Source organism: Heteronotia binoei, chromosome 3, assembly GCF_032191835.1.
Source record: "Heteronotia binoei isolate CCM8104 ecotype False Entrance Well chromosome 3, APGP_CSIRO_Hbin_v1, whole genome shotgun sequence".
NCBI classification, from domain to species: Eukaryota; Metazoa; Chordata; class Lepidosauria; order Squamata; family Gekkonidae; genus Heteronotia; species Heteronotia binoei.
Window position 1 is genome coordinate 166840226 of NC_083225.1, and position 23080 is coordinate 166863305.

Genomic DNA, 23080 nt, shown 5'->3' on the forward strand with positions numbered 1-23080 from the left:
TTCATAGGGAAAGTGTTCCAGCCCTTTAATCATTCTAGTTGCCCTTTTCTGGACTTTCTCCAATGCTATAATATCCTTTTTGAGGTGCGGCGACCAGAACTGCACACAGTACTCCAAATGAGACCGCACCATCGATTTATACAGGGACATTATGATACTGGCTGATTTATTTTCAATTCCCTTCCTAATAATTCCCAGCATGGCGTTGGCCTTTTTTATTGCAAACGCACACTGTCTTGACATTTTCAGTGAGTTATCTACCACAACCCCAAGATCTCTCTCTTGGTCAGTCTCTGCCAGTTCATACCCCGTCAACTTGTATTTGTAGCTGGGATTCTTGGCCCCAATGTGCATTACTTTGCACTTGGCCACACTGAACCGTATCTGCCACACTGACGCCCACTCACCCAGCCTCAACAGATCCCTTTGGAGTTCCTCACAATCCTCTCTGGTTCTCACCACCCTGAACAATTTAGTGTCATCCACAAACTTGGCCACTTCACTGCTCACTCCCAACTCTAAATCATTTATGAACAAGTTAAAGAGCATGGGACCCAGTACCGAGCCCTGCGGCACCCCACTGCTTACCGTCCTCCACTGCGAAGACTGCCCATTTATACTCACTCTCTGCTTCCTATTACTCAGCCAGTTTTTGATCCACAAGAAGACCTGTCCTTTTACTCCATGACTCTCAAGCTTTCTAAGGAGCCTTTGATGAGGAACTTTATCAAAAGCTTTCTGGAAGTCAAGGTAAACAACATCTATCGGGTCTCCTTTGTCCACCCCCTCAAAGAAATGTAACAGGTTAGGAAGAAATGTAACAGGAAGATCTTCCCTTACAGAACCCATGCTGAGTCTTCCTCAATAACCCATGTCCATCAATGTGCCTACTCATTCTGTCCTTGATAATGCTTTCTACCAACTTTCCCGGTATTGAAGTCAGACTGACTGGCCTGTAATTTCCCGGATCTCCTCTGGAACCCTTTTTAAAGATGGGGGTGATATTTGCTACCTTCCAGTCCTCAGGAACGGAGGCAGATTTCAATGAAAGATTACAGATTTTTGTTAGAAGATCCACAATTTCAACTTTGAGTTCTTTCAGAACTCTCGGATGTATGCCATTCGTACCCGGTGACTTAGTAGATTTTAATTTGTCTATCAGTTGTAGGACCTCCTCTTTTGTCACCTCAATCTGACTCAGGTCTTTCAACACCCCTTCCAAAATTAGTGGTTCTGGGGCAGGCAAAAAGTTCTCATCTTCCACAGTGAAGACGGAGGCAAAAAATGCATTCAGCTTCTCAGCCATTTCCCTATCCTCCTTCAGTAATCCTTTTACCCCATGGTCATCCAAGGACCCCACTGCCTCCCTGGCTGGTTTCCTACTTCTAATATATTTGAAGAAGTTTTTATTGTTGGTCTTTATGTTTTTTGCAATATGCTCCTCATAGTCCCTTTTTGCCTGCCTGATTACAGTCTTGCATTTGATTTGCCACAGCCTGTGTTCCCTTTTACTAAGCAGAGTAAAGCGATACCATCACATCATGTGATCTGGACACTATACTTCTGTTGATACAGCCCCAAATTGCATTTGCCTTTTTAGCCACTGCATCACACTGTTGACTCATGTTCAGCGTATGATCCACTAAGACCCCTAGATCCTTTTCGCACATACTACTGCTAAGACAAGTCTCCCCCATCCTATAACCATGCATTGGATTTTTCCTATCTAAATGCAGAACTTTACATTTATCCCTGTTAAAATTCATTTTATTGGTTTTAGCCCAGTTTTCCAGCCTGTCAAGGTTATCCTGTTTCTTTCTTCTGTGTTTGCAACCCCTCCCAATTTAGTATCAACTGCAAATTTAATAAGCATTCCCTCTATTCCTTCATCCAAATCATTTAAAAAGATGTTGAACAATACAGGTCCCAGGACAAATCCTTGAGGCACTCCACTTGTCACTCCTCTCCAAGAGGATGAGGAACCAATCACAAGCACTCTTTGGGTGCGATCTGTCAACCAGTTACAGATCCACCTAACGGTAACAGGATCCAAACCACATTTTACCTACTTGTCAACAAGGATAGTATGTGGAACTTTATCAAAAGCCTTACTGAAATCAAGATAAACAATATCTACAGCATTCCCCTGATCCAGCAAGGTAGTTACTTTCTCAAAAAAAGAGATCAGGTTAGTCTGACATGACTTGTTCTTCAGAAAACCATGGTGGCTATTAGTAATCACATCCATTCTTTCTAAATGTTCCAGGACCGACTGTTTGATTATTTGTTCTAAAACTTTTCCAGGTATAGATGTCAAACTGATGGGTTGGTAGTTACCCAGATCATCTTTTTTCCCCTTCTTGAAGATGGGGACAACATTCACCCGCCTCCAATCTTCCGGCACCTCTCCTGTTCTCCAAGAATTCTCAAAAATAATAGCCAGAGACTCAGAAATTACATCCACAAGCTCTTTTAGAACCCTTGAATGCAATTCATCTGGAGAAGAGGCGGCTGAGAGGTGATATGATTACTATCTTCAAGTACTTGAAGGGCTGTCATATAGAGGATGGTGTGGAATTGTTTTCTGTGGCCCCGGAAGGTAGGGCCAGAACCAATGGATTGAAATTAAATCAAAAAGTTTCTGGCTCAACGTTAGGAAGAACTTCCTGACCTTTAGAGCGATTCCTAAGTGGAACAGGCTTCCTTGGGAGGTGGTGGGCTCTCCTTCCTTGGAGGTTTTTAAACAGAGGCTAGATGGCCATCTGACAGCACTGAAGATCTTGTGAATTTAGAGGGAAGTGTTTGTGAGTTTCCTGCATTGTGCAGGGGGTTGGACTAGATGACCCTAGAGGTCCCTTCCAACTCTATGATTCTATGTTTTGTATTGTTTTCCCCCAACAAGGGGCAGGTTTCCAAAGTCTCAGCTTTCCCCACAGGGTTATCTGGTATTCTTGCAGAAGGAAATGGACGATGGAAATACTTGCTTAACCCAAGAAAATCCACAAGAAGGGGTTTGGCAGTCAACAGGAATATCCTAAAGAGTGCCTCTGAGCACATGGAGAGTGCCTTTCCGTTTCCACTGCACAAGTGCAGCTTGATCCATCCCTGCATAATATTACGGAGCAGGGCTGACAGGACAGATGTCATGTTCTCAAACAGGAATGACTCATAGCTCTGCTCCTTTTAGAAATTAAATAGCGCCTGTTCTGGCTTGCAAATATACTGTATATAACCAGAGAACATAATTTCTCCCTGTCTTGCTTTCCCAACTCAAACATACTACAAAAGAAAGAAGAGCAACACAGAAGTATATTCAACACTGACAGTGAACATGGTATGCCTGACATCTAACTCCTTGCACTTGGAATAACTTATTTCCTAAGGAAGCTGGTTTTCTAGCATCATGCAGAACAGAGAATTTAGAAATAACCGGCCCCTTAAGAATTGGCGTTTTGCTCAATCAAGGAGCTAGTGCTGAAGAAACCACTCATATGCATTTTAATTTGTAGGTCATGGCAAGGATTCTAATGAAAATTAATTAATGCAGACCCCAGTGCTGCTTCTTCCTCACCCAGCATCAGAATGTTGACTGCACACAGGACTAGTAATGAAAATATACGGGGTGTTGTGTTATTCTGCTTCCCAGCCATCCCGCTTAATGCCCACTGAAAACCTGCTAAAATGAGGTGAATAAAAACAATGAAGGCAAAAAACCTATCAACTTGAGATTCCTTATATGTCCTGCTCTCAGAGACTCGATAGACTTTGTTTGTGCTAAGCATGGCTCTGCAGCAAAGGGCAAGCAGAACGTAATTAAAATGGATATTGTGGAGCAAAACAACTTTTCTTTTATTGTATTAAGTGGCCAACAATAATGTTAAAAACGTATTCTGTTCCCTTGTTGCTCTTATTAAGTTGCACGGAAGGCATCTCATTACTATCGTTAAACCATCTTATGGGTGACTCTCCAGAATAACCAGGAATAATATGTCTAAATGGGATACATTTTATGGGCGCAATCCAGTACAGAATAGACATAAAAATAATTGAGCACATGGACATCCATCTCAGTACTGGATTATGGCTACCACTCCAATAAAAACCGTAAGGTAAAATCAAACAAAATATTAAAAGTAATAAAATCACAACCAAACAGCACTGAATGAAATCATTACAGGACCATCAGCAAGCTTCTATAATGTTATTCAAATGTCTCTAAGCAATCTGAAGAGGCCTGTAGTAGCTGTGCTAAACTAACATCCTGGAGGAGAGAGTTCCACAGATTATCATCATCTCAGTAACCTTTACAAGTACCTTATTAGACAAGCTGATGTTTTTCTCCCTGTATCAGAACTGCAGGGTTAAGGCTTAGGGTCAATGACTTGCCTAAGTACTTTCAGTAGCTCTGTAGCCAGAGAAAAAATTAGAACATATCACTACTTATTCTCTAGTCTAAACTGATACACTAATTAAAATTGCCTGGGTAAAATTACTGTGAGAAATTGTAATTTTACATGGTGATGTGCCTTACCACTAAATACACATAGGTAAAATAAAATAATATATGTACACTATCATACAATACAGGAATTCCCCATGCTTTGAGACCTTAGTTGCGCAAACCAATCCCTCACTTATCATGTGGAAAAGGACAAAAAAATTAGGTTTAGGCATATATCCAGATTTGTTAAGCATGCAGCTATGGATGTGAAAGTGCAGAACTTATATTTAAAAACCTGTGAATTATTCAGGTGCACTTAGCCAATAGCCAGGGCTGAGTGTGCACTCAGTAGCAAGCTAGGGTTGCCAATCCCCAGTTTGAAGGCCCTCTCCCCCCCGTCAGGGTTATCAGAAAGTAGGAGGGGGAGGGAAATGTCTGCTAGGCATTCCATTATATACTATGGAGACCGATTCCCCATACCATATAGCAGAGAATTGATCCATGGGTATCTGGGGCTCTAGCACGGCTGTTTTTTGAGGTAGAACCACCAAATTTCAGCATAACATCTGGTGTCTCACCTCAAACCCATTCCCCTCCACCCCCCGTTACAAAAAGATTGACCCAGGTGGCCCAATTCTATGAGCCCCAGAAGAAGGTACTCCTATCCTTCATTATTTCCAAATGGAAGGAAGGCATTTAAAAGATGTGCAGACCCTTTAAATGTGATTGCCAGAACTCCCTTTGGAGTTCTATCATGCTCGTCATACCCTTGCTCCTGGCTCCACCCCTGAAGTCCCCTGGGTTCATTCCCAAAGTCCCCAGATATTTCTTGAGTCAGACCTTGCAACCCTATAGCAAGCCTAGATCCACTGCTGTGTAATGTGGGAATCCATCCTTAGAAGACAAACATAGTTTTAAATTAACTATCTTATTCATTTATTTTATCCAATATATATCCCACCCTCCGCGCAAAAGCAGGCTCAGGATGGCTTACACGCTCATGGAACATAAAATCACATTAACATATAAAAACATAACAATCAAACCATTTCATGTGCTATAATAATCTCTGAATTTTCCTATTCTGTTGTTCCTGCTGGGTGTCCTATAGAAAGACCGATCATAGGTTCATGTTCAAGGTGGTCCAGTTGTTTCGGAGTCTGTTGTAGCCTGTGATCTTGATTTACAAATGCCTTGTATCTTTGCTCAGATTTGTTGTATGCTCAAGCTAATGAATACATAAATTTGTAATCAGCCTTCCTTTCTTGAAAAAAATTTAGATAAATAAATAAAAAAGTAATAAATAATAAATTCATAAAAATACCTTGATACCTACTTTTGATTATTCTCTCCCACTACATACCTTGTTAACTGACAGACAGTTGTGTGTATTCATCTAAATTCATGCCTGTTTTAAAGCTATTACACAAAGCCTTCATAAAAGGAATTTCAAAACTATGGTCCAACTGAATTAGAACGACAACAAAATCACAGACCTAAGCCATAAACATACAACTTATCATGAAGCCAATAAATAATAATCGATTGCCTCTGAAGCCTCATCTTCCCATTTCCTTCAGGCATTCAACTTCATCTTCTTCAGCCCACTGAAACCGCTGCTGCCAAAACTGTCTTTAGCATCCATCACTCACTGCTACACAGTCTGTGCCCTCTCCACCATGCTGCACATGAGATTAAAACGTCCTTCAACAGCCCGTATTGCTCAGCCCTCAAACCATCTCTAAGTTCTTCTCTTTTTGCCCCCCCCCTTTGACCAACATTTCCGATTCCTTCAACTGCTCCTCTCATTGCCACTTTCTTCCAAGCTACTGTCAATATTACGGGTCGTTCAACAGTGGCTTACAGCAACTACCACCACCATTAAAATACAATAAAATACTAGTACAAATAATCTAAATAATCTAATGAACACAAATGCATGTGTTCAAGAGCATACAACGACCCTGAGCAGAGACAAAAGTGCAGGCAGTTACTTTTAAAAGATGTTTGTCTTCTAAGGATGGATTCCCACATCACACAGCAATAGACTTAGGTTTGCTACTGAGTGCACACTCAGCCCTGGCTGTTGGTTAAATGCACCTGAATGATTCACAGATTTTTAAATATCATTTCTGCACTTTCACATCCTTACGTGTATACCCCTTCCTAAACCCCCACTTTTCAGACAAAGCTAGTTACCTAAAGAGACTCACAGGAACCTATTAGACTTTGATTTACATGAATCTCTTTAGAAAGCTAGTTTTGTTTGACAAAACTGGATAAAAATACAAGATTCTGATAATTAAAATTCAATCAAGATGTTCCTTAGAAAGTGGGTTCTCAGCTAAGCTGAGACTGGATTTATAAGCCACCCTTCACTGCCCAAAGGACTCTCCAAAGGAATCTCCTTTCCCTTTCCCTGCCACAACAGACATCCAGTGAGGTAGGTGGGACTGAGAGCTCTCTCCAAAAACTGCTCTTGAGCAGAACAGCTCTGAGAGAGTTATGACTGACCCAAGGTCACTCCAGCAGCTGCAAGTGAAGGAGTGGGGAATCAAACCCGGTTCTCCTGCTAAGAGTTCACACACTTATCCACTACACCAAACTGGTTCTCTGAGAGGCAGCTTGCTTACCTTCTTCCCTCTCCATGAAGGCCTCACAACAGCAGTTATAACCATACAGAAGGAGCCCATAGCAAAGCCTCAAAAGCCACGCAGAACAGGTGGGCCTGACACCACCTCTGGAAGGCAGCAGTGCTGGCTGTTATTAGGGAGGTTGCTTCACAACCTTGAGGTCTAAACACTGCTGCTAATTTCCTTACCTCATTTGGCTGCTACCATTATCTACCATGAAATACTGCTTACTAAATGCTGGAAAGATTAGTCTGATGCAAGTTGAAAGGATTAAGATAAGAATGCAGACCCAATGAGGGACCAGGTTCAAAATGTTCCATGGGTAAGGCCTGATTTGCATACATGGTACTACGAGTGTATCATTTCAGATTGCAAATGGGGGGGATGTTCCCCAAGCTTTTTAACACTTTCCAATAGAAAAGATTCTTTGCAAGCAGAAAACTAGCAAAGCAGGGTGTGAGATGGAATAGAACCCTTATAGTCCAGGGCTTTTTAAAAAAGAAGTGCAGGAAGATTTTACATGGGCAACATTTAAAAAACAGAAACCCTGATCCTCTACAATAACTTGAAGTGGTGTCTCCATTCTACTAGCTCTGTTTTCTTGTATATTTAAGCCAACCCTCAGATTCATAGTACCCTCTCTCAAAAGCTACAGCTCCTCACATTTCTGAACATAAATGCAGCATTCATTACATAACAGACTTTCTGAAGTGCCTACCACTAAAATGATACCATTAGCGCTTAATGAATTGTTTTGCACTCAAAATTATACCCCAGTTTGGAGGCCACGTTGGGCGCATATAAAAATGAGCACTAACATGAATATATGTTAAGAGATTAACTGAAGATAATGAAAAGTCCAATCGCAACTTTGTTCTACTTCAAATTTGTTTCAAAATGGTTGAGGGATTAGATATATTAAGGATTCAATTTGACTACTTAATGAATATTTAGGGCACTGAGTCGCTTCCTTGCTCAACCTGCTACAAATGCATTAACTATTCAAGATTATGACAGCCTTAAACTGAAATGTGATAAATGTTACTAGATATACCAAAAATTCATCTTATATTACATGCTTGGAGTCTTTAATTACTTATCTGGTGGATGGGTGGCTTCAGGGAGGGTTCATTTAAAGGCAAATTTAAAAACAGTGGATGGTACAGTTTCTTTCTCATGGTAGAAGAAAAAAGAAAAGATGCTACCTAATATGGATAAAAGATTAATGGTTCTTTTACAAAATTGCCACAAGCAGTTTTATCTTTAGAATAAAGTTTCCAGCAATCTGCTCTGATGCATGTTTACTCAGAAGTAAAGTGAATTATAGGGGGCTTGCTCACAAATTACAGCGTATAGGATACAGTCTTAGCCTGAATGTGTTTTTTCCCATTAAAAATTTAAAAACTATTTTCCCTTTAAAATAAGCAAAGCCTGCTAAAACCTGTTCCTCTACTGAGGCATGTATCAGAATTTCAAATGCAAACACAGTTATTATTGTTAATTAAGTTTCCCTCCCCGAGAAATTATGCACTATACAATGATAAAAATAGAGACACACTGTACAGGCTTCATCTGAGGATGTGCTAGTTTGCGATAATGTACTTCGTGCTTTCTTCTTCCTCAATGCCTGATTCTCAGGCCTCATTGGGCCTGAACTGATCTGTCATCCCCATCAACCCATCTCTGTTTAAGCCTGCAATCCGAGCAGTAATTCTCACACTGCTGGGTGGGTGGGTGATGGAATCAATTACACAAAACTAAGAGGAATTATGCAGATCGGAATGATTCTTTAGGCTTCTCGCAGAATACAATTTGCCCAGGAGCAAAGTTTTTACTTGTTTATTTTATTTTTAGCACAGAGCACAAAAAAAAAAAAAATCAACGTGAGTGGGAAGGCAAAGTACTACTGATGGCCAACCACCCCCATCCCAAGATTCCTCTCTCAGGTAACTTTTCTAAATTATCCCTACCCCGAGGAGACAGAAGGGAAAGATAAAAACAACAGCACCAAACAAGGGATGAACGGGCGAGGGTGCAAGGAAAAAACTCTCGCTCATTGCTGACCAGGGTAGTATATCTCTACAAGAAAAAGCCTTGAATTTTTTGTGCAAATACCATAAGACTGAATTCCCTGCATATTTGATCAAGTTTGCACATATCAATCACCTTCCTGCATACAATGATGTCTTCTCAGCTCACATAAAGAAAACGTGAGAAAATTTTTCTCTCATGAAACAGGCAAAGATAATCCACACAAATACTGTACTGCAGATGCTTGATCTGAACTTCCTTCCTGCTACTATACAATTACTCAGTAGTCTGGCTAGCCTAAAGGTTTTTACACTGTGCCCTGAAGCTTTCCAATAGATTTCAGTAGGCTGTTATTTGCAGCAAATTTTTAAAGCATTCAGAGACAGCATGAAAAAGCCTGGCAGGTCTCCTTCTCCATGGAGAAGTATCAAAAATGGATAATTTACAATGTAAGCTTTTTCTTAAGGGGGAAAAATATGGAACTTAAATTGGTAATAATCAAATTAACAACAACTAGGTTCAAAAGCACATTATCTTTTCATGCTGGGTTCAAAGATGAGTTGCATTAGCTTTGGCTGGAAATAACATAGAAGCCAGGGTGCTGAAGCTGTCACCGAGCTGACTTGGGAGACCTAGGTTCAAATTCCCACCCTGCCATGGAATCTTGCTGAGTGAACTTGGGCCTATCAGCTTCTCTCAATGTACCTCACACGATTGCTATGATTTGGGGGGTGGAAACAACAGATGGGCACCACTGAGTTGCTTGAAGAAGGAAATGTAAACAAACAAGTAGCTGATATCGTGCAAGGCTTATTTGCATCCTATCCTTCCTCAGAGAGCTACTGTGACAACAAAAATGGCAGTGTTGTGGAGAGGCATGTTGTCCTCTTTAGTTTACATTAGATTCTCTATACTTCCTTAAGAGAGAGAAATTCATTCATGTGTTTCTTTTTGTGAGACAAGAGGAACTGGGGGAGGGGAGCCTTCCTTCAGTTTCAGTGGCTCAACATGTAGGAGAAGAGCCACTTCAATTGGAGAAAACTTCCGACTTTGATAAGCAGAGTGGTAGGATACAGGTCATCATATTGTATTGAGTTGTGCATGCGGGCTTGATCCTTCAGAGGATTAAAAAATAAATTAAGGCATCAAGTTGATACCTTACACATCTATTTTAGATTATAAATAATGGTCTTGCGCAGCCAAAGAGGTGTTTTTAAGGGTATTTGAGTAGAACAGAAAGGGCAGTCTGCAGAACTTTGCTGTGTTACAACTAACATTCAGATTAAGGTACTACTCATTTTTGTCCAGTCCTCATTGCAAAGTTTTTGAGGGCATTTGCCAAAAAGCAAAAGAGCCAAAAACCAGCCATGGCATTCTTAGATATAGTAGTGTTATACAGGAAGCAGAAGAATGGTGTTCTGGCCTGGGCTAGTTTGTCTTACAAAATGATGCAGTTGGCTGTGCCAGCTGAAAATTTAGAAGAAACCTTGTCTGGAATCTAAATTGGACTCAGCTGCTTGATACAACACTAGGCCTGAGTTGCCTTTAATATTTTTCTTCCTCCACAGAACTCAAGGTGGTGTATGTGGCTCTCCACCCCTCTGTTCTTCCCCCACACCAACACTGTGAGAGCATTTAAGCTGAAGGAAAGGGATTTGTCCCAGATCACTAAAAGAGCTTCTTGGTTAAGAGAGGGATTTGAATCTGGCTCTTCCACATTTTAGTTTGGCACTGAACATTACACCACACTAGGTCTTCCTTTACTTGCTAGTCAAACCACACAATTTAGGTTTACAATCTCCTCAAAGAGCAGTGTATGAACTGCCATTTTTATATGTTCATTGTTTCTGCTTCCACAGAAGTCCAACTATTTATAAATTCCTGTATGCAACAAGGAAAAGATAGCTTTCATAGGTGTTTTTGCGCAGCTTGGATAAAGTGAAGAGTGGCTAGAAGAAAAAGTCAGGGCCATATACCAACCATCACATTCCAAGAGACATGACATACCCAAAGCTTTCAGGATCATCCTCTTGGTCAGTCTCTCTGTTTTGGTCAGGGTCTGGAAGGGTGCTTGGATCAAATTCATCATCACTGTCACTGCGGTCCAAAAAGGCTACTTCTTCCTCTTCATCCTGCGTACAGAAAGAGTTATAGAGTCAGGTGTTTATATATTTCATCTTTAATCAAACTGTTTGTAGTAATGTTAACATTCAGGGTAGGTGAGAAAGGACCATCTTCCCCACAACCTCAGAAGGCTCTGTTTGCACCAGGAATTTCTCTGTCAGCCAAAGGAAAAATCAAATCTTTTAATCCTCTTCTCGCACATCAACAGTTAAGAAGCTCTACTATGCTCTGATGTTAAGTCAAGGAGATAATTAAAAGCAAACCAGAGAGTGAATTGTTTAGGTAAGGAAACCAAGAGACACATGGATGTCGAGGGTTTTGCCAAGAAACAAAAACTATGCTTATATAAAAATGCTCCTACAGAATTAAAAACTTTCACAAGCATTGCGTATACCTCAGACTATAAGGTAATACTGCCCTGGAAGCAACACTTCCCCATCATCCCTGGGGCCGCTTGCAGTCTACTGGGATTGGGGGAGGGAGTAGAAAGGGGCAAAGAGAGAGTGTGCAGACTGAACTAAGACAAATTGCATCCTTCAAAACCCCACACTATAATGATGTATAGTTCGCTAATGTACATTAATGTTCAACATTTCCCTCAAGCATCACTATATCATTTTTGCAACAATTATCTCTTTTTCAGTGGCCTTCATTTTTTTTTTTAACAAACTTATTTTAGCATTCTTCCTTCCTTTAGCTGCTTATTTCAAAACCAAAAATGAGCACTGCACTTTAGGCACACAGACAACACTACAGCAATAAAGTAGAATTTGCGCTTTTCCCAGGAAAGCTCCGGTGTTGACCTTTGGAGATACAGAGAGCACAAGATGGAAAATATGGCTTAGCCACCCCTGCAGACTCCCTTATCGCTTCCCAACGAAACGCTCATGCAGTATTTAAAAGGTCATGGAGAAACAATGAGAAAACTAGAAACAAAATCAGGTTTGATATGAAAAGGCCATATAAAGCCAGGATCAAGGTTGGAACATTTTCCCCCCAACACATACCAGCTCAGGATAAACCACAGATCAGAATTATCAACAAAGCTAAGTATGGATTTGCCACCATTGCAAACTATCAAATAAAAAGAACTTGTGTGAAAACCTAAAAGATGCTTCAAAGATACATTTTTATATAACTCCAAGTTTGCACACACATCTTGTTTCTCTTTTCATGGTCCTGATCTATAGATTTAAGTATCTACCAAGCAGTCCATGTTAAGAATTACAAATACGTGTATTTATCTAGGATGGTTACTCAAGTTGACCTCCTTAGGATATGATATACAGTCACCATTGCCAAAACACGGACTTTTTGAGAGCCTCCTTTAAACAAATAGTCACTAGTATACATACTGTTCTTTGTTATATTCCTATGCTATCTTCTTTTTAAGAAACCCAATGTGATACAAATGGTTCACCCACAGTACCATTTTATTAGGGTGACAGCAAACGATTGGCCCAAATTCACAGAGCATGCTTCACCACTGAGTGGGATCACTGAGCAAACCATGGCAGACTGGGATAAAGAGGAGAGGAGAACCAGAATGCAGACCTAGTAGATGAAGATATTCTGTAGGCCTATTTTATCCCTTTGCTTGAAGTTTTCTTCTTTAAGCCAACCATTTTCCACTTTCTGTTTTGCTTGTAATGAAAACTCTCATTAAAAAATACTCTTGTGGTTTTATATATCCAAGCAGTAACAATACTGTTGCTTATTCTCATCCCCAAAGCTTACAAATGTATAAATTCATTCCATCTTTCCTATTCTTGCAATAATCAAATATTAGATTTTTGGGATGAGGGGATCCTTATGCCTATATAATTTATGTGAAGCAACATGTACCAAGATGGTGCTGTAAAATACCACAACGCCTAATAACACTCCTACAACCTATTAGTGCAATACTGATAACCACGGCTAACTGACAGAACAATCCTTAATAGAGTGGCATGGTCAGACTAGGACGAGGGAATCCTGACTTCTAAGCACCACTTTGCTGGGACAGTTGCACTGTCTCAACCAAATCAATTTCACAGCATTTTTCTTGTAAGGATAAAATGAAGGAAGAGAGGGGAACCACTTTGGGTCCCTATTAAGTGAAAGATGGAGTTCAAGTATCTTAAATAATAAAAAGCAGTTAAAAAAAAGCTTTGTCTTTTGTAAAGAAGTCTGAGAAGAACAAAGCTGGTGAGCAGAAGACATGAGAGTAAAAATACCTCATTTCAACAGTGAAAAACTCCAGAGCTTAAATTTTCCACACACACCCAACATTATACAAAATGTACTTGACATGTCAACAATCTCTCTTCTCACACACGCTTTCATCAGGTTTACAGAAGTCAGAGCTGTCAACCCATGTGCAAAAAGTAATTCTCGAAAGTAGTCTTGTGTTCAAACATTTCAACACATTGGCCTTCTTTAAGGAGTTCAGTGTATGCCTGTTGGGGAAATACATACACAAGAGAAATTGGTTTATATAACTTTATGTAAGTTCTCTATAACTTTGCTTATATTGTTGCCAGAAGGGAGAAAAATCTAAAGCCAGAAGATGGCTGTAATTTTTCTTCTTTATGTGCTAAAATAACCATTTAAGGAATATCATCAAACAGAAGTTGGGAGTAGCTACTTCGGGGGAGCCCAAAGCCCTGCTTTAATTCAACTAGATTAAAACAACAAAAAACTTTGCTCCCATGACCAACAAATCTCCTGTCGAACTGCTTTTGAAACCCCACTCAAAAGTTGATCATCAGGCAACAATGGAGGGAAAGGGAGGAGGATGGTTCAAGAAACACAAGCTCAAATTTCCTTCTGAATCCAAACAGTCAAGCGAACTCAAATCTCGTTTGTCTAGTAAGTACATAGGTTGAAAGAAAGGCAGTTATGTGTATATGTGTGGGGTAGAAGCTATGTGTCCCTCAGAATACTTTGAGGTTTATAGAGGAATCCAAAAGTATCAGCACTGACAAATCAACAGAGTCATCCACTATTTTTCATTGATAATCATGTGAAAATTTGAATTGCAGCTAAGAATTGCATCACACATTAGTGCATTCAGTACAATGTAGCTCTGTACATTTGATTCTCTTAGAACGTGCAAGTTAAATTCAGCACATGTATGGCTGAAAGCATTACTTAAACCCCACAGTTATCAAAGTACCCCTTCCTGGTTTTATTTTATTTTTTTTAAAGAAAGCATATGCAAAGAGATATACATGCATTCAATGTAACACGTACAGTCAACATGGATACAGTCCATCACTGGGAATACAGTATTTGGGTGTGAATTCAGATCCCAAAGTTGCCTGTCTGAACAGGTTTTATTTTGCTAATTTACAATCTGTTAATTTGGTAATTTTCTGCTTTACTGAGCACTATGAAGCTGCTTCACATTGAGCCTGACCATTGATTCATTTACTTCAGAATTGCCTACTCTGAGTGAGCAGTGGTCATTTAGTATTGCTGTCCGAGATCTTGCGCAAAAAATCTACAATCATAGAATCACAGAGTTGGAAGGGCCTCCAGGGTCATCTAGTCCAATCCCCTGCACAATCCAGGAAATTCACAAATACCTCCCTTCCCCAAAATCGATGCAATGCCAGGAATTTTGGTAGGAATCCTTCTGCTTGCAGCAGCAAGCCATCTCTCGTTTAGAAAAGGAGATGCTGTATGTTTGAATTGCTGCTGGAAGCTGCAGCTGGATCTCTGTAAATGACACAGTTCATACATTACATTTCTCCCTGCAAATGCATCCACAGAGACTGCCTGAGAGCATCACAGTGAGGCCTCTTGTAATGTGGACCTTCACACATTTACACAAGGGCAGTTTTTTGTTTTGCTTTTTATTATACATATTAAAAGTTCTCTCTGCAGAGTGTTGTGCAGTCCATGAAATGCCTATTTTTTATCCATGAACACATTACGTTTCCAAGCTGCTCACTCATTTGTCTCTTTATTACAGGAATATTTGACAAATCCTTATACTGTGTAAAGAGTGTAACTTATATACAGCAAGCAAGATGAAATACATCTGGTGATTGATGACCTCTGTTGAACGTTCATAAAAACAGGAAACAGGGCTTCTCAACTCCCAGAAGATTACATTTTGGGACAATGCGAATAAGAACAATCAAAACAAAGGGCTGCTGAAGCTGCAGTTATTAATGCTATACATTAGCCTTCAACTGTTACACAATTGAAACATCTTAAATTTATTTAGTGAAAAGTAATGATAGCTGAAATAAGACTTTTCTTATTTTTCATATCCCTTCTGTGCAACTCTCTATCAAGCATACGAGCAAGATCATTCAGAGACAGAAAACAGATAAATATTTGTCTCAATTTGGAAAGGAAAAGTTAAGTGGAGTATACAATCACGTTTCAACTTCCTTCCCACTGTTCTTTGGCCACATGCAAGCATTTGACAGGGTGGATCTCAGATAATACATTAGTGAGCCAGCATCTGCTGTGGTTCCCTAGAGCCACAATATATATTTACCAAAATAGTTAAGAGGGGAGCCATGTTGGTCTGCAGCAGAAGAACTAAATCCAGTCCAGTAGCAACTTAAAGCCCAAAAAGATTTTCAGGGCATCAGAGGTTTTGAGAGTTAAAGCTCGTGTCTGAGGAAAGGAGCTTTGATTCTTGAAAAATTGTACCCTGCAAAACCTGTTGATCTCCAAGATGCTAGTGAACTCAAATCTCGTTTGTCTAGTAAGTACATAGGTTGAAAGAAAGGCAGTTATGTGTATATGTGTGGGGTAGAAGCTATGTGTCCCTCAGAATACTTTGAGGTTTATAGAGGAATCCAAAAGTATCAGCACTGACAAATCAACAGAGTCATCCACTATTTTTCATTGATTACATTAGGAACAATTTAAACCATTCTATTTCTACTGCAGAAGAGCTGCCATGCATATTTATTTACTTCATTTGTACTCTGCCTTTCTCCCCAATGGTGACCAAAGGCAGTTTACATTGTTCTCCTCTCCTCCATTCTATCCTCACAACAACCCTGTGAGGCAGGCTGGGCTAAGAGAGTGTGACTGGCCCAAGGTCACTCAGGAAGCTTCTATGGCACAAGTACGAATTTTAACCTGGGTCTCCCAGATACTAGTCCAACACTCTTAAACACTAGAGCACACTGGGTCTCAATATTGTATACGTTTCTGCAGGAAACCTGGCCAGAGCTTTGACAGAAAAAATCTACAATCAGTACTTTTTCTCCAGCATTATTTTTCAAAGCAGAATTTTCCTAACAGTATTAAAAACATGCTACATTTATATTTGAGGAAGCTGCAGCTTTCCCTCTCCCAGATAATCAATCTGTCAATTTCTCTCTCCTGTCTCTATTTCCAGCCTTTTCCATCCACCCTGTTTGCATTGGTTTGCATAAGTAATATTGAAGCCTATTTCCATTTGTCAAAGAATGTTTTATTTGGAAACACAGGTAGCAAATTGAAGGCTGTAGCAGGGAATAAAACAGAATTGAAATTAAATACAATAACCTCTCTGCATTTTAGACACCGCTGCCAAATTTAAAACAATGACTGACACTGGAGAAACTGTCATCCCTGGCTTGACTCCCCCTATAGATCAGACATTCTGAAGCCCACAACTGAGAGAATGTTTTTGAAGGAGATAGTTGCAACTTGTAATTTTACTAGTTGTAGATTAGTAAGACACAAAATTACGCAGAGGGAAGTAAATCTTAAGAACTTTGTATTGTCTAATCAAAACTTAGTTGTCTTTTTGGTGTCACCGATAAAATCAAATGAGAATCCGTCACACAGAGGAGACCAAGCAAGACTCTACCCCCAAAACATTGGTGTTGACATAGCTTCCAAAAATTTAACAACTAATAAATAACTGCAATTGTTCACACATTGGATATACAATATATATATAGTGGTGAGCACCTTTTATGAACCTGTACAAGGAAAGAAGCTCTGCTCATGACCTGAGTTTGATCCCGGAAGATGCTGGGTTCAGGTAGCCGGCTCAAGGTTGACTCAGCCTTCTATCCTTTCGAGTTCGGTAAAGTGAATACCCAGCTTGTTGGGGGGAAAGTGTAGATGACTGGGGGAGGCAATGACAAACCACCCTGCAAACAAGTCTACCGTGTAAATGTTGTGATGCAATGTCACCCCAGAGTCAGAAATTACTGTAAAGCATGATGTCACAACCAGAGAGGCCGATTGATGGAATAGTTGGTGGAATAGGACACTCACTGCTTCAACCTATAGCCCGGCAGAACAGCTCTGTCTTACAGGTCCTACGAAATGACAGTAGCTCAGGTAGGGCTCAGATCTCCATAGGGAGCTGATTCCACCAAGCAAAGGTCAGAGCCAAAAAAGCCCTGGCCCTGTTTGAGCCAAAACGGACGTCCTTCAGGCCAGGGGTGGCCAGGAGGTGCTGTGCAGCAGACTGCAACACCCTCCAGGGCGTATATGGGGAAAGGCGGTCCCTCAAGTATGTTGGTCCCAGACCGTGTAAGGCTTTTAATGTCAGTTACTTTTTAGGTGTGCCTTTCTTAATGATGTGCTAACAACATTGCATAGAAAGACAAGATTACCTCTTCCTTGTGAATGCTTCGTTTTCACTGCAATAATAAAGAGTAGCGCTATTCCACGAATCTTTTATGTACCAAGTTAATGGTTTACAGTTACTATTCATACCAACAATGCACTTTTCTTTCATATTTTGGCATTTGAGTAGAAAAGTAGAGAAAGAGAAAACCCTGAAAATCTCTTCTTTCGTCCATTTGTGCTTTGTGATATTCCATATGTGTTCTTGCAGCAGTCAATTCTGTACTATTTCAAGATGGCCCTGCTCCTGATGGCTGTTTTTAGAACTTTTTCTCAGAAATATTAAACAGCAGTTAGATCCCAAGGAAAGGAAAATTCTCAATATAGCACATCTACCATATTGAACAAAGCAGGAGTCAAGTTGCACCTCTAAGACCAACCAATTTTTATTTAGAACATAAGCTTTCGTGTGCTCTTAAGCACTCTTCAAATGTGTGCTTCATGAAAGCTTACGTTCTAAATAAAAATTGGTTGGTCTTAAATGTGCAACTTGACTCCGGTTTTGTTCAACTGCTTCAGACCAACACGGCTGCCCGCTTGGATACATCTACCATATTGTTTCTCTCCACCATAGCTTCAAAAATGGTGAAATCTATACAACACAACTGCTTACTCTTTTACAGTGATAAAAAGGTAAAGGTAGTCCCCTGTGTGAGCACCAGTCATTTCTGACTCTGGGGTCACGTTGCATCATGACGTTTTCATGGTAGACTTTTTACGGGGTGGTTTGCCATTGCTTTCCCTAGTCATCTACACTCCCCCCCCAGCAAGCTGGGTACTCATTTTACCGACCTCAGAAGGATGGAAGGCTGAGTCAACCTTGAGCCAGCTACCTGAACCCAGCTTCCACTGGGATCAAACTCAGGTCGTGAGCAGAGAGCTCAGACTGCAGTACTGCAGCTTTACCACTCTGTGCCACGGGGCTCCCTTTACAGTGATAGACTACAGCAGTTAACCCTATTTTTGGTTCACAAGTGCAGTTGGTCATCTAGTCCAACCCCCTGCACAATGCAGGAAATTCACAAATACTTCCCCCCAAATTCACAGGATCTTCATTGCTGTCAGATGGCCATCCAGCCTCTGTTTAAAAACCTCCCAAGGAAGGAGAGCCCACCACCTTCCAAGGAAGCCTGTTCCACTGAGGAACCGCTCTGACAGTCAGGAAGTTCTTCCTAATGTTGAGCTGGAAACTCTTTTGATTTAATTTCAACCCATTGGTTCTGGTCCTACCTTCTGGGACCACAGAAAACAATTCCGCACCATCCTCTATATGACAGCCCTTCAAGTACTTGAAGAAGGTGATCATATCACCTCTCAGCTGCCTCCTCTACAGGCTAAATATCCCCAGTTCCTTCAACCTTTCTTCAAAGGACTTGGTCTCCAGACCCCTCACCATCTTCGTCGCCCTCCTCTGGACCCATTCCAGCTTGTCTATATCCTTCTTAAAATGTGGTGCCCAAAACTGAACACAATACTCCAGGTGACGTCTTACCAGAGCAGAGTAAAGCGATACCATCACTGCACATGAACTGGACATTATACTTGCGTTGATACAGCCCAATATTGCATTTGCCTTTTTAGCCACCACATCACACTGTTGACTCATGTTCAGCATATGGTCCACTAAGACCCCTAGATCCTTTTTGCACATACTACTGCTATGACAAGTCTCCCCCATCCTATATCCATGCATTGGATTTTTCCTACCTAAATGCAGAACTTTACATGTATCCCTGTTAAAATTCATTTCATTGGTTTTAGCCCAGGTTTCCAGCCTGTCAAGGTCATCCTGTATCCTGTTTCTGTCTTCTACTGTATTTGCAACCTCTCCCAATTTAGTATCATCTGCAAATTTAATAAGCATTCCCTCTATTCCTTCATCCAAATCATTTATAAAGATGTTGAACAAAACAGGTCCCAGGACAGATCCTTGAGGCACTCCACTTGTCACTCCTCTCCAAAAGGATGAGGAACCATTCACAAGCATTCTTTGATTATTTGTACAGTTTCAACAGAAGGGCCAGACATTACTCATGGTGACTACTTATGGGGTTTTCAAGGCAAGTGACATTTAGAGGTGGTTTTTCACTGCCTCTGTCTCCATAGCAACCCTTTGGTGGTCTCCCACCCAGGTACTAACAAGGGCCGACCCTGCTTAGCATCTGAGGTGGTGAGATCAGGCTATCCAAGTTAACCCAGGTCAGGGTACTACTTTCTACTGCTAAACAAAAAATGATGTGAATGCCTGTGAGCAAACACTCCCTCATATACACCAAATGGGCTGAAATCCAAATGGCATATAAAGTAGACACTCCATTGGGGGAAGTGAAGAAAGTTTCCATAGGTAATAATAGTTTAAAGTTTTAAAGTTTTTATTCTGGATGCCTCAACTTTATATAATGTTACAATGGAATAAAAAGGTCCCTCTAGAATTATATCAAATACAGTTTCTGGGCAAATGGCCAAGACTACTCCTGAAGTGTGTGGCTGCTGCTTACCATTTTACTACAATTCCACTGTAATGCTAAATTCAACCTTCAGATCATAGGCTATTTTAATTTAATGCCCAAGTAATCGTTATTACCTAGTTCACCTGTAACAATTGTTCAGAATTGCAAAAACATGTAATATCTGTTTTTAGCATGAAAAACCCTCAAACAGACAAAACCCTCAGACATTACTGGTGCAGTATTACTCTATTACGAGCTATGCATATTTTACAGATATGTTTCTGCTGTGATACAAGCCCACATAGCTCCAGAAAATAATTTGCTTCATCAAGAAAAAAAGGGTCTCAGGAAAAGTCTTGTGTAAACTGCAGAAGTTCAAGGGCAAAAGACAAAAGTGAAGCACCTTTCTATAGGTCAAATCAAGAGGCATCTTGACTCTGCCACTGAATAGTCCGCATTTTATTTAAGCATTTACTTGTTTACTTTATTTAAAGCCCACCTTTATCACTAAGACTCAAGGCAGATCACATAATATAAAAACAATGCAACTGGGTAGCATAAGACATCCAACAAACAATGTGATGTCAGAAAAGTAACTCAAAAAGAAAAAGGTATTAGACATCGTTTAACCGGAGGAGGAGAAGGAGAAGAAGAAGAAAATGCAGTAAGAGCAGGATAATACATACAATTAACATTGGAACAGAATCCTATTACTTTTATAAAAAGCATCCTCCTGAACCTTTCCACTATTCTACTTTACTGTATTTCTACATTATACTATATCCAGGTAGCTGCCCTACATTGGAGATATGTTTTAGGCTGTTAGTGTACAGCACCCTGAATTTCCCCGGACCAAAAGGCAACATATATATTTATAGATTGATCCTGCATTACTGTTATTTTACTGTATTGAATATCAAAATTGAGTGTGAATAAAAAGATTCACAAAAGACTCTGTGTGGGCCTCAACTAATTGAGCAAAACAGACAGTTTGTAGAAAACTAGCTCTGGTTTCAGAGACATACCTTTTCAGTTTTTGACATTAGTTTTGATGACTGATTCTCCAGACAGGGGCCTCAGTCAAAGGGGGAGGGGGGCGGGTTAAGGATTGCTTAGATATGCCTAGAAAAGCATGTATCTTTCTGACACGTGCTAGGCAGAGCAACACAATTCACAGGACTGTGCAATGTGCCTGGAATCTGGGCCCTTTTTTTAGTCTTTCCATGAAATTTGAATAAGAGGCCTACATCACGCCAATTCCCAGTTCTGCTTTACACCAAACACACAGTAATTATCTGTGCTACTGGTATCATGTCATTTTAATGTATTTACAGGCAGCTGTATGAAAGGTACTTGCTATGGAGGGGGATATGTGACAGAGACAAAAGCTACTCATTATGATGAACTTGGCAATCCATTAGGACAATCACATGTAGAAAAAAATGCCTATGATTTCAGAATTTAGTTTCATGTAATTGTGCCTAGGCTTGAGACATACAATGTTCTCATCCTGCCCTTCCTTCAAGGAGCTCAATGCAGCATATGTGCTTCTCTCTTTGTCCAGTTTATCCTCACAACAATCCTGGGAGGCTAAGAGAGTGTGATTAACCCAGTCATTCAGTGAGTTTCATGGCTGAGGAGTGATTTGAACCCAGGTCTCCAACCAATGCACCCCACTGGCATTCCATTAATTCTTTAATTTCTATTTAAGCTTGCCCCCAAACAGCTCATGTGTTTGTTTGCTTTAAAAAGTACACATTTTTTGTAGCTGTAGGAAGTCCCCCCTCCCCCTTTACATTAAAACTGCAAAGACTGGAAGTGCTTCCTTCATTTCCATTAAGGAGTTGTTTTAGAAGTAATGGAAGTGTAAGAAGTAGGAAGGAAAAAAAAACTTTTTTCACCAGATCAACTGCCATTTTGAACAGATAAGCTCACCAGATGCAGGTCACTTTGACATAAAGTCATCTGTCATTCAGGATGAAGACATAAAAATGGAAACACTAACAGACAGCATATAAAGAAAATATAGGAAGCAGTCTGTGTATGAACACACAGTGCTCAAAATCTGGGAACCTTACAATGATTTACAAATATAACCAAGTTAGCAATGCAGTGTGTTACACTGTTTTAATTGCTTTGGCACCATATCTAGTTACTCCCTAGTCTTTCTTAGAAGATGACATGTTGCTAAGAACACTGTTGGAGGCAACCTGATCCCTTCCACTAATGACCAGGACTTTTATAGGGGGTAGAAGCCCAGCAGAAACTCATTTGCATATTAGGCCACACCCCTTACACCAAGCCAGCCAGAACTGCATTCCTGTGCGTTCCTGCTCAGAAAAAGCCCTGGTAATGACCAGGGCCTTTGTTGCAGCAGGAACTCTTTGCATATTAGGTCACACCCCACTGATCTAGCCAAGAGCTTACAGGGCTCTAAGTATAAGGCGTATTGTAAGCTTCAGGAGGATTGGCTACATCAGGAGTGTGTGGCCTAATATGCAAAGGAGTTCCTGCTACAAAAAAGCCCTGGTAATGACTAATGTAACAAAGGAGCTCTCTGTTATGTGTGCCAACTTTTCCAAAGAAGACAGTCATACAGAAAACTGCAGCATCTGAACCAAGCCCCCTGCAGATGCAGTCCTAGTTTCCTAGTACCAATTCCACAGTTATGCATATTTCCCACTCTGCATTTACATGCTTTGGCTCCCAATGTGCACAACCAAGGCTCATCAGGTGGCATCTTTTTCTAATTTGTGAACTAACTAAAGGAGCCTCCCTAACACTGTCCATATAAAAGCTGTACTCCATTTTGTACT

The 23080-nt window shown here is 40.4% G+C and overlaps 1 protein-coding gene across 1 annotated transcript in view; it reads right to left on the reverse strand.

The window, feature by feature from the left end:
• DDX10 (DEAD-box helicase 10) overlaps window positions 1-23080 on the reverse strand; it is a 232441-nt gene that overhangs the window by 13776 nt on the left and 195585 nt on the right. Inside the window, exon 17 of the mRNA XM_060234843.1 lies at window positions 11113-11237. Within this exon, the coding sequence (XP_060090826.1) occupies window positions 11113-11237 (125 nt within the window). The remainder of the gene's footprint in view (window positions 1-11112; window positions 11238-23080) is intronic.